The 13283-nt window shown below is 36.1% G+C and overlaps 1 protein-coding gene across 1 annotated transcript in view; it reads right to left on the bottom strand.

The window, feature by feature from the left end:
- Positions 1-11718, bottom strand: part of LOC132697682 (protein kinase C, brain isozyme) — a 52365-nt gene extending 40647 nt beyond the window's left edge. The window contains exon 1 of the mRNA XM_060663234.1: positions 11328-11718. Within this exon, the coding sequence (XP_060519217.1) occupies positions 11328-11509 (182 nt within the window). The 5' untranslated portion in view covers positions 11510-11718. The remainder of the gene's footprint in view (positions 1-11327) is intronic.
- Positions 11719-13283: the final 1565 nt, after the last annotated feature.

Here is a 13283-nt window from a genome sequence, read left to right as displayed (position 1 = left end):
GAACACTTATAGGATGATCTAAAATGGAGAATTCGAGCTAGACTCCGTACCCTAACCTCGATCCTAGAGCTTATTGTTGCAGTAGAGGAAGAGTGGCTTAACATTCTACAAGAGATAATAGCGAACTTGATTAGATCTATATCTAATCGAGTAAGAGATGTTATTATTAAAAAATAAGTGTTGTTAATAACAATATTTGTTTGTAGTAATAAAAAAAAGTTAATTTGACTCGTGCAGCGCAGTGCATTTTAGTATGCTAAATTTAAAAAGCATAAATAAATCTTAATCAACTTTAACTTGTATTAAAGTATATTAAACTCGAAAACATATATTTTTCAAATGCAAGTATATCCAGCATAATTTCACTCAATTGCGTCTTGCAAATTTGCCCCCACTGAACTTTCAGATACCAAAACTTCTGTTCCAGTCCGAAGTTTAGTCCGACAAAAGTCTCGAGGCCTTAGAAACCGAACACAGGCGACTGAGATTGGTTGCACAGGGCGAGTAGGCTGGGGAACTAACCCCCTCCCCTGCCGCCCAACGAAATTCTCGGCTACAGTCTAATTGCATTAAATTTTAAGAGAGTGTGCAACGGATTTCATTTAATTTATGATTCTCGTTCCAAAAATTTCCGCGATAGTTGCTTTTATCATACCCGGTTTCGTGAAATTGTTAAAAATGGTTTTTAAACACGGATTCAGCAATACATGTTTTTATATTATATATTTTTATATTATATAACTTCTTAACCCATATTATCTCAAGTATAAGAAAATAAATAAAAAAATACTTTTTTGCTCTGAAATTATTTATCTTGTTGCACTTAAGAATACATTACATGTGGCAAATAAAAAATAAAAACTCGAAACAACGAAACAACTACTACAACTAAACGAACCACTGGGAAAAAACATTAAATAATTTTTTGGGGTACATAAGATGTAACATATAATTTATACATAAATATACAAAAGAAAGTTCAAATTCGACAGAAAACATCTAAAAGTAGATTGTTTTCCAAATAGAACCTGATTTGATACAAAAAAACGCATAATATTTTATGATGCGAAAGCGCACACATTTTTGGTGATATTTTACAAAGCATTCAGTATGTAAATGTACATTGCACTTATTACAAACGTAAATTGTGTGGCTGTGGCAGATTCTACGTCTCCTTCGAGCTTTATTAGCACGAACAATCATGAGGTGACCTTATTTATCACACATCTGTGGCCGGTGCAAGATTTCTTTGAGTAATTGTTTTATCAGTTTTTAAAAGGCGCAAAGCAATGTAAGATTTAAAATCAAATCAATCACTTCGTCATCAAAAAACATAAAAAATATTTCAAGCGGAGTTTTTCCAGATGGCCTATTCATCAGACATAGGTGTGTGCGTGTACTCAATCTGACCTTTCTTCCATTTCACAGTAGAAGCAAGCCTGTCGTTTGCAGAAAGCATACGTTTTCTTTAGAATTCCAGGGTTTAATCATCTGATGAATCAATCTCAGTTTCAGTAGTTGATGCATTACAGGACTGTTGAAGGACAGCTGTATCATACTCTGTATGTAACTCGAAGTCCCAAATGTAACAGTTGGTTCCCCAAACTCTTGTAGATTTATGTTATCGTTCATATCTTCTTCGTCAGTCAAGGTATCCACGTCGGGTGCAATATAGACCGCGCCTATCTGTTCTGTAAATATTTTTTAACGTTATTTTTAGCATAAATTCACAAGGAATGGAATGCTACAATACATAAGAATACGTAAATCCAAATAATACTTACAACTTTAATTGTTATTGTCCTCATCCATCACGATTACCTCCATAGCCGCCTCTAATTCCTTTTGAGTAAAATACCTCGGAAATACCATATTTTACGAACTGTAACGTTCACTGCACAAGGCACAAACTAATACTAAAGAACACATGAGATTTTCCTCCGTCCTGGACCTCTTTTTCCAAAGAATGCAGAATAACCTGCAACAGATCGTATCGCTGTTCGTTGCGCATAATGTGGCCTAACTAGTCCAGTAGTCCGCTTCTTTACGTTGGAAATTTTCAGGATACGTCTATAGCACCACATTTTAAAAGCCTCTAGTTTCTACCGTAAACACGTAGCATCGGAGCAGACGGACTTTAGTTTTTAGAGGTAGAGCGTGACTTTTAAAAATGTTGTTCGTTTTGGCAAATGCTGTCCTGGCCTTTTCTATGCTCTATCTGACTTCAACTGAATGATCCCATCTGTCATTAACATTCGTTCCAAGGTTCCTTGAGGTAGCTTGAGACGCGAATTATTGCTTGTTGATTAACCAGTAGTTGTCCCGGTCCTTGCCGATAACCATATATTTCGTTTTTTTTATGTTAAAATCAAGGCCATACTCTTTGCTGGGTTCTGTGATACCTGCGTACCTGACTGTTATTCAACCCCTCACCACCACGTCATTCAAAGAAAGATTCATAACGTATTTAGAACCCCTTTCTCTATCTTGATTTCGTCCGTCACCTGGTCTTCAATTCTGACAGCTGTTGTTTGATTGTAATATATGTTTTCGTTTATTTTGAGGTCTTTTTCATCTAGTCCGACCAACTGTAAGATCGACATCAGTTTGTCATGTTTTATTCTGTCAAAATCCTCCTGATAGTCGATGAAACAGATAATGGCCCTGTTGACGTCCCTGCAGCGCTGGAACAGAACTTGAACCGCCGAGAGTGCCTCACGTGTGCCTAATGCGTCTGGAAAGCCGAACTGTGTGCGAGTTGTGTTCCTCACATTTCTTGTAGACTTGTAGATTATTTTAAGGAAAGTTTTAAGAAGGTGACTCATTAAACTAATAATTCTATAATCCTCGCACTTTCTAGCATTTTATAATTTTATTATTTGGCGTATTCCTTCCTCAGTATAACCCATTTCAAATATATTTTGTTGTCAAAAGTAAAACATTGTTAAAACAATTGCAAACGTAGATAATATGATTGATATCAAGGCAGACTTGACCATTTTTAAACAATATGGCTATTGTCCAGAAATCGAACGATAATTGCTTTTAAACTGAAATATCTCAAAAACGACTAAATGAAAAAAAGATCTACGATTTAAGCTAATTTGACAGCATTTTGACAGCTTGCGATGGCCGTTTGTTTTTTCTGACATTCGCATAACATAATAGAGCAAGTTAGTTAGTTAGTCCAAAAAGAGTTTGCACAAAAACTGCGACCCATTGTTTTTTTTTTTCCTTGGAAAGTAAAATTATTTTTTTAATGATGCAAATGTACTTACGATGTGTGCTGTATTGAATATCTTTGTTTTTTACAAAAGTTTACTTTTTTAAATGAATTAAATGAAAGGACACAGGATATAAATTTTTAATGTTTTTAACTTTTAAAACCATAAGCTTCATCAATCCCGGTACCTTACGGCGCCGCGTCTCTATCACAATTATCCCTTCGTTAATTTTAATTGAACGCCCCTGGTGCGATGGGAAGGGGGGGTCAAAGCCTCCGGAATTTTTGCCCGATTTATATTCCGGAACGAGCCGGGCGGCACATCGCGAATAAATTATGAAACTTGCAAAAAAAAACGCCAAAAATAGAACTGGTAGGATCGGTTGCCATCGCGGCGGGCCATTTTTATCGGATTTGTTACCGTACGACTTTTATCCGAGCAATTTACCCGACGCCCACGTCGTCCCTTGTTCCCGTGGAAGAAAGAAAGCACTTGGAATGGTTGGGATTAATGTCTTTTTACTCGAAACTCCTTTGAACGGAAAACACTAAAGTAATTAAAATAGTCTTATTTAATTACAGGTAAAATCAACTTCAGATGCTATATTAACTTCACTGCTGATTAACATAGATGTAATCATCAAAAGCACTTGTCATTAGGTGCACTCTATACACTACCCGAAGGGAAGGCACGGAATAATACAAAATGTCTTGATATGATGATTTTTCTAATTTGGGCTGAATGATATGAGGGATTATTCAACACAACAACGGTATTTCCCGATAGTTTTGCCAACAACTTATTTTCAAACCAGTCCTGAAATATTCCCGCGGCTTTCATGATAATCCACACATGAGCCTTTGACGTTTTGGGCAGACAAAAATAAGGCATTTTCCACCCAACTATTTTGGACCCAGCGTGAAGAATTAACATGAGTTTTCCATTCGAAGGCGGCACGTCTAGTACACGCTTGTTACTTTCGAAAATCGATGAAATCGTTTTTTCTAAAGTATCTGTGCTCGTATAAAAATTTTATATCTCGGTAACAGAAATGATCACAGTCAAAAAAAAATTTTTTGTTTGTCTCTCCGTTCTCCATTGTCATCTTTTAGTTTTTCCTGAATAACTTTCGAACTGTTGGAGCTACGAAATTGAAATTTGCCTCCTCCCTCCACGAGGCACAGAAGCTAATAAGAAATGGCCCTGATCCGAAGCCGGAATCCACCTTTTTTTCGCGATTTTCGAGTGTGCAAGGGTCTACAAAAAACATTATTTTTCAAAAACCGTTTATGAGACCAAAAAAATTCTTGAACCAGAAGACGCAGAAGATACGGCTCCGTAAACTTTTATTCTTAAAAATTTTTCAAAAATATACAGGGTGCGCCGCAAATTCAAAAAAACTGTAAAATTAGTTCCCCTATTATCGAAAATTTGTTATAACTGAAAGACTATGATTCAGATCTCACCTTCTTTTATATTTCGATATAGCCCGCATAGACAGCAACAAGGTTTTCACCTAAAATATTCCGTGCTAAATGAGAAATGTGTTAAGTATAGCAGAGAAGTAACACTCCGTGTCAACAACAACAACAACAGTAGAAATTGGGCGCAATCAAATTTTACCAAGTATTTTTTAAAAATGTTGGAAACTTTTTCTTTTTGGTAACTTTAGCTTCCAGAAAAATACGTTTATTTTTGTTTTTTATCGCTTAATATGCTTTTGTCCTTTCGACGTCGACCGAAGTAATTGGCGCGAATTTAAATGATGCAGATGTCCTGATCGCATCTAATGATAAAATTTTTGAAATTTTAAGTAATTTTTGAAACTCTTAATTTTTTGTTGTTACACTATTAAATTTATCAAGAATAATTTTCCCTATTCTGCTTGGAACTTTTTTCAACAAATGTTCGCACCCTTCTACTATTGAACAAAGACATTTGTTCTGTCTCTAATGTTTTAATAAAGCGACTTGAAAAACTAAAATTAACTTTAATATATGTCAACTGATCTATAAGTTTACCTTTTTCATATATATTTTTTGTTTTTTTAATTGAATCAGCTGCACCTGAAAAGTCTAACACAATGTTTTTTATTTGATTAAGGTGATTCGCGTGGAAATAAGGCAAGGCAAGCAAATTACGTGGATAAAATTTTTATATATATTTTTTTAATTTAGCCCTGCTTTGGTCATATACGCTGCTGCGTCGGTGACTAAGAGAAGTATTTTATCAGTTGGTAGTATATCTGGAGTAAAAAAAGCCATTAAGGTTTCATTTACAAATCGAACAATCTCTATACTATTAGTTTTTTCTTGATGTACTTTCATAAGGATATTTTTGTTGCAAAATGTTTCTAAAATCTGTTTAGATTTGGTGTTCTGTACCCTATTTAGGGGAATATTTGCACTTAACAGCGCTTCACATAAGTATAAATTAAAATCGTCTTGATCATTTGTTCTTGAAGATGCTGCTGAAATGCACTGTCGCAAAGAACTCTGCGAAATTTTATTCTTCTTTATTCTCTCCCATCCACTTTTATGTTTTCCAGGGGCAACGTGATGGTCTATTTGTGATTTTTTTCTCACATGCCACCCTAAAGATAAATAATATTCATTTTAACTTAATGTATACAATGAATTATCTAATAATAAATAAGTTTTTATCGCAATGTTTAAAATATATTAAATTACATATTTCAAATTAATTAATAAGAACTTACCATTTTTCCAGTCCAACTCTGAATGACTTTTAACCCATACAGACCCCAAATGATCATTCACTTTCAGCATTTTGAATTTAATGACACTCTCGGACGCTCGGACAGCAAATAAAATGTTTAAAATGCTTGGAAAAATTCAAAAGTACATATGAAGAGTGTGGGATGTATTTCATTCAATCACAAGCACCATCAGTGCTAATTTTTAAAAGAGTTTGTTAGAATCACATTAAATAAAAGCATCAAACAAGAAAACGGACCAGGACTTAATCCTTGAGTAACGGAATTTGAAGGCTATAAATAGAAAGTCCACAATATTGCAAATACACTTCATTTTTAATCTTGAAAAATAGAACTTTATGTACAACAACAAAAAATATGTACCAAAGTTTCATTTTATGCCAAATACAGTGGAAAATCCCTATAGCGACACTCTGTATAATGGAAAACTCCGTATTACGAACAAAATTTGTTGTAATATTAAGTCTCCATACAAAGCGATGTATTAATCCCCATTAGGTAACAAAGTAGGGAATGTAGGCCGACTTGTAATTAATAGAGTCTCTTACCTTCTCAGAATTCCTTACCCTAACAATCTAATTACCGAGTCCTGAGTGTTTTCCTCGTAATAAGCGATTTTGTTAATGCCTTTATCGGTATGTATAAAAGCACACCATTGGTTCAATCAGTTCTAATTTGATTTAGTGAATACGGCGAGCATGGCGAATAAGCGAAAAATTTTATCTCTAGATGATAAAGTTGCTTTAATTCGGGAGATAGAACGGAAAGAAAAAAAAAAGTGATGTGGGACGTCGATACAGACTTACACCGTCGACTGTATCCACGATTTGGAAGTGCAAAGAAAAAATTATTCCGGCCGAAGCGGCAGTCAGTTCTAGTAAAAAACGAGGAAAGCCAAAATTTGAAGATTCGGATCGGGCAATGTTGCAGTGGTTCCAATAGCAACGTCTTAAAATCGTACCACTCTCTGGACCTATCGTTAAACTAAAAGCAGAAAAGTTTGCTGAACAGCTTGGCTCGGACGGATGGTTGGTTGGTTGGTTGGTTGGATGGTAAGATTTTATGGTGATAGATCAGGATTTGCCTACAAAAGCAGACTTGACAGAGGAAGCCGCATTACAACAAGCAAGAAAGGGTGAGGAAGAGCACCAAGACGAAGAAGAAGATGAAGAATCTGGGACCACCACCAACCATACAACAACCCCTATATGCAGTTAAGCTGCTAGAGAAATTTTTTATGTAGCATGGGGAAGATAACCCTCTCGAAGAAATGCAAAACTAACCAAAGCACGAGATGCGTATTGGCATACTAAAAAAATTCAAAAGAAAATGACCGATTACTTGAAAGATTAAATGTATTTCTTAAATATTTATATATTTATAACGAAAAAAAAAAACAGTCCTTTCAATTTCGGTATACAGAGTTCCGACTGTATGTAATTTAATTATATCATTAACCTAATTATTTCATTCTAAAACGGGTATATACAAAATATTGTGTTGATATTCCTAAAAACAAAAAGGATGTTTTTTACATAAAATCCTAATTCTAATCATAACAACGTAGAGACAAAATAGACCCGAATATCAGAAAGAAATATCCACTTAACACACATCAACTTAAGCAAATTGAACGCCGAAGCAGACTCCTACGCGGACCTGCAGGGAGCAGCATCCTTTACGATGTGTTTACCGTTAAACAAAGCTGTAAGTGACGATATACAATGAACACGTAGGAGAGTCCATTTAGCGGCTTAATTGGCCGTACCATCAGCACCAAATTAGGTGTAACTTATGGGACAAATCATCCAAATCCAAAATTGGTACACTAGATTACGCGCAACCAAAAATTTTGCGAAAAGCAAGTTTAAGGTTTTTTTGCATTCCAAAAAACTATGAAAGTAAAAGAGTTGCGATTAAATAGCAAAATGAGTCAGTGGGCATGAAAATAATATTAATCGATTTTTTTTCTTCAAAATTTTGGGTCGTAATTATCTCCACGAGCTATTTCCGCTCACTTAAGTGTCGATTAAGCAACTTCCTTCGCCGAAGAAACGCAGGTGGTTAAGAATTTCTATAATTATTGACCCCAGCTGATAAAAATAAGAATTACAATTGAAGCAGAATAGAAAAATGGCGGTGTTCTTTTTTGTCCAACTGAGAACCACTTATTTCTCACGACGTCGATTTTACGCCTTTTATTTTATAACCTTAAAAGTGGGCTTATTCAGATTGGGGTTCAGTTACCCCTTGGATGAAACTTGTAGTTGGTGTCTACTATTTGTCAAAATTGGTTAAAAAAGAATTATTTCTTTGTTATTTATTTTCAAACAAGTAGAAGCGTTTATCAGGTGATCGTTCTTAAGAGTTTAATCCAAATTGCAATATGTTCGTATATACTGTGAAAACTCCGTATAAAGTAAAACAAAATTTGTTGTACTATTAGGTCTCCATACAAAGCAAGTATTAATCCACTCTGTATAACGAATTTCTCGAAAGAAAAAAGGGCACAACAGGTAACAAAGTAAGGAATGTAGGCCGACTTGTAATTAATAGAGTCTCTTACCTTGTCAGAATTCCTTACCCTAATAATGTTAATGCCTTTATCGGTGAAAGATTTTATCTCTAGATGATAAAGTTGCTTTAATTCGGGAGATATAGCGGGGAGAAAAGAAAAGTGATGTGGGACGTCGATACGGACTTACGCCGTCGACTGTATTCACGATTTGGAAGTGCAAAGAAAAAATCATTCAGGCTGAAGGAGCAGGCAGTTCCAGTAAAAAACTAAGAAAGCCAAAATACGAAGATTTGGATCGGGCAATGTGGCAGTGGTTCCAACAGCAATGTCTTAAAAATGTACCACTCTCTGGACCTATCGTAAAACTAAAAGCAGAAAAGTTTACTGAACAGCTTGGCATTATTGATTTCAAGGCATCGGAAGGATGGTTGGGGGAGTTCAAACAGAGACATAGTATAAATTATGGACAGATAAGGGACGAAGCTCGCGATGTCGACAGAAACGTCACTAACGATTGGCTGGAGAAGACGTGGCTAAAACTAGCAGAAGAGTACCCTGCCGACGACATTTTTAATGCTGACCAATCTGGTATTTTTTACAAAATGGCGCCAGATAAAACTTTTAAATTTCGAAGCGTATTACAGCTGATGGACCAGAGCGTAATAAAAAGTCTTAAGAGTCGATACAGGAAAAAAAAATGATCAAGTCCGAAAACAAATTTTACACTAATATGCAGTCAACTTTATTAGTAAAGCTTTGAAAGAAGTGACAGCAGAAACATTTCAACATTCATATCGTCATGCAGGACTTATTATCGAGACAGAATGCGAACAGGACTTGGAAGATGATCAGCCACTAAGCGAGTGGGTTGAAGCAGTTCTAAACAACAATTACGTTTACAAGCGAGGAGTTGGAAGATTTTATGGTGATAGATCAGGATTTGCCTACAACAGCAGATTAGACAGAAGAAGCTATATTACAACAAGCAAGAAAAGGTGAGGAAGAGCATCAAGACGAAGAAGAAGATGAAGAAGTTCATCTCCGACCACCACCAACCATTCAACAAGCCCTAAATTCAGATAAGCTGCTAGAGAATTTTTTTATGTATCATGGGAAAGATGCTCCTTCGATAAGAATACAGATAAATATTTATTAGAATCTTACAATTAAAGATTTTTTGAAGGTTCCTGCTTTTTAAAACATCAAAATGAGGAGACCATAGAATGAAGCGGATGTTCCCCTGTTCGAAGAAGACATGGAAAACAATGCAGAATTGGAAGACGAAGTGGAGATGGTAGTCGAACCTAATGACAATCTAGAAAACGAACTACCTCAGCAAATAAAAAACGGTTATATTTGTCTTCGGATGCTAAACAAATTGTTTTGAATGTTTACAATTTTGTAAGAAATCCAGAAGGGGAAGTAGGAGCAGCAATAAAAACAAGTGACATGACCAAAGTTCCGAAGAAAAATTGTTGCAAATGGGATAATAGTCAAGAGGAAAGTGAGAGAAGATGCTGGTACTTCGCGATTTTTTAAAGAGCAGAGTGAATAGTGTTTTACCACTAGAAAAACTGCAAAAAAAGTACTGACAGGCTTAAACATTAGTTGTGTCACAGAGTTGTGGCGTACTTTTTTGAAGAAAATAGTGTTTCAGTTCCAAATAATTAATAAACGTCAATTATTAATGGAATCTCAAAAAACTTCGCAATGGAGGGTGGATTACTTAAATGCAAATAGAGAGCAAAATAGGCCAATGGTGTATTTACACGAAATGTGGTTCGACATTCCGGACACAGTAAAAAAGGATGGTGTTATAATAGTAACAAGTGTGTACTAGACGTGCCGCCTTCACATGGAAAACGCATAATAATTCTTCATGCCGAATGGAAGATGCCTTATTTTTGTCTGCCAAAAACGTCAAAGATTCAAGTGAAGTGCCATGAAAATATAACCGCGGAAAGATTTGAGGGCTTGTTTGAAAATAAACCGGTGCCAAAACTATTGGTTTTTGATACAGTTTGGAGAATGGAACTTCCATCCATCTTGCCATATTACTTTTGACGTAAATCAAAGCGGAATAAATATATAATGACGGAAGGGCCATGATCTGAAGTTCCCTGAATAAATTTTTACATGAATGTTTATTAGTTACAAGCATCATGTAACGAATAGCCCGTTTTTGTGCTAAGAAGACCCGGTATGCACCAGTGGCTAGACCCCAATAAATTATACCGTAATCTATCACTGATTGGAACAGCCCATAGTCCACCAGCTTTAAAACGTCAATGGATGCCGTATCTCTAATAGTTTGGATTAAGCTATGAGCAGGAGTTTAATGTGGGCAATATGTTGTCGACGTGATGATTCCATGTACGTTTGTTGTCAATGTGCAGACCGAGAAACTCTTTTGATACTTTATTATTATTATATTTAATATTTTGTATATTAATAATGATACTATGTAGAAATTTAAAGAAATGTACTAATTTTTTATTGCTAATTGCTCGGCGAAAAGGGTTAAAAACATACTTATATCCCACATGTTAGTGTAGGTGGATAAACTCCTAGGACGGTCCTGGAATGGTGGCAGGGTGTTCTATAAGGGGCTGCGGTTTTGGAGTAAGCGGGCAAAGTTAATAACGGGGTCCGTTGTAAAAGCACTATATTTCTGGCACCAGTATAATGGCTTCGCCCAATAACAATAGGTCCGTCGAGAGCCAACACGACGAAGATTCCGGCAGAGTATTCTCGTCAGGAGGCTTCTTTGTGATGCCACCCCCAACCGCCTCTCCATTCGCACACACACGCAACGAAGCGACGCCGAAAATCAATCTTTCGCGCTTACCAGATGAAATCCTTGCAGTGGGAGCAAAACGTCGGCTGTTTGAAGAATCTCGGTATGAACATGTGGTCCTTGATCACGTAGACGTTTTTTTTCCTTAACGCGCCCTTCCTACCCTTAAGCCGCAGCCCGAATTTGGTGTTCATGTCGTTCTCGTCATTGTTCAGTTCCTGGTCCTCGGCCATTTTGGCGGTTTTCTTCTCGCGCCTGGGTTCGCGAAAAGTGTCGCGAGATCGATGGCGATCCGGATAGCGTAAACCCGCGACCACCAAAACCGACGACGTCAAAGCGACTACTCGCCAAATGTCAATATTCAGGTATTTGCCGATGTCGCTTCGAGCCGGTGCAACAGATGATCGGGAAAGTCTCCTACGTTTCGTCGCGGGTCTCTCTTTCTTCCGCAGCGGTCGGAAAAAGACCGATAGGGAACTCTCTCCGTCGCTGCCGTTCAATTTCCGCAGCGTTGCCGCTTCTACGGAAATTTCCCCATTTACTTAAGGTCTTGCGTTTTTACAAAATTAAAAATATACTTAAGATGTATGGTGGGCTTGCAATGTTAAATCGAATTTAAGGGATTTAATTGTATACGTCTTGTTAAAAAGTCGCTAATATGACCTTGCTTTCCTTAAAAGGACTTAGGTCGTTTTTGTTTTGTTACAAAAAGTGTTAGATAATAGAAATAAATGTAGTAACAAGTTATTCGTCAACATTCTCGGTATGCCGGAGTTATTTGAAGTAGTTATGGTGTTCCGGAGGTACATACCGCATCATGTGTCCGTATTTTAGTGATGCGATGCTTCTTATTCTTTTATAAAACAATGCTAACAATCCAATATTCCCAATTTTTTTAGTTCTACCCTGACGCAAGAATTTTTGTTTAGTTGGTTATTTCCAACAGCCTATGAGCAATACCGGAAAGGTAGTGGTGCAGTAGTCCAATTGGTTGTACGACTACAACCATTCTATGCCAGTGTTTGATACTGGCGTGTGATTGAATTAACCTATTGGGTTGGTGAAGTCATCACTGCAGGCGATATTTGAAAGGCACAAGTTTTTTCCAATTAATATTTAATCTTTATTCTTTGGGGAAAGTAGCTCTTTTCAGCCAAGCAGCTATTCACATTCTTTTGATGTTTGTGATGTGTTTGCCTTCTTATCCGCATCTGAAAATATTTGAGTATTAAGAAAGACAGGTTTTATATATCTGTACTTTATAAAAAGAACGAGACTGGTATCGTATATGTTCAAAAAAGAAGATTTGAAGCTGATAGTACTGTCATGAAAGTGATCTTCGATGCTAATATCCACGATGATGTAGGTATCCGTTTATGTATTTCATTTCATTAAATACAAACCTCATTCAATTCTCATCGGTAAGATCTCTTTCATGAGAGTAGGTGCTATCGCGCGCAAAGAAAAAATATAGAACAAATATGACTTTTCAGTTTGACTATTTTCATGCAATATTTTTTGTCAACCTAAAAATTTTCCTAGTTCTTTTTGCTCGAGATGGTACCTATTATCAAATGAAATAAGCCTTAAAAAATTGGAAAACGTTTTCATGTGAAAATTGTACGTAATGCAGGGTGATCCCTAAAATTAATACTCTGTTTTGGGGGAGTGATTCTTGCATCCATTTTAAGACAAACTGAAAATGCATTTTTGTTTGGGAGGATTTTCTCTAATATTGCTTACTTAGTAGACTACACAACAATGGTTCGTTGAGCTTAGAATTTATCTAATCTTATGTTATATATTACCAAAAAGCTTTACTTACATGAATTATTAGTTCTTCGGTAATAATAATACCACAAAAAATAACTAAAATAAAAAAAAATAAATAAAATGAGATAAAAGTACTGACAGCAGTAAGCCCAGAAAACAAAATATTCAAAATAGACACCAAGTCGCCGTATACCGCCAACAAAAACAAAGCTGAAAAGAAGAAGCCGATGAGAT

Source organism: Cylas formicarius, unplaced genomic scaffold (genome assembly GCF_029955315.1).
Source record: "Cylas formicarius isolate icCylForm1 unplaced genomic scaffold, icCylForm1.1 PGA_scaffold_2__14_contigs__length_35257938, whole genome shotgun sequence".
Classification (NCBI taxonomy): domain Eukaryota; kingdom Metazoa; phylum Arthropoda; class Insecta; order Coleoptera; family Brentidae; genus Cylas; species Cylas formicarius.
This window is presented reverse-complemented; position numbering and strand designations above follow the sequence as displayed.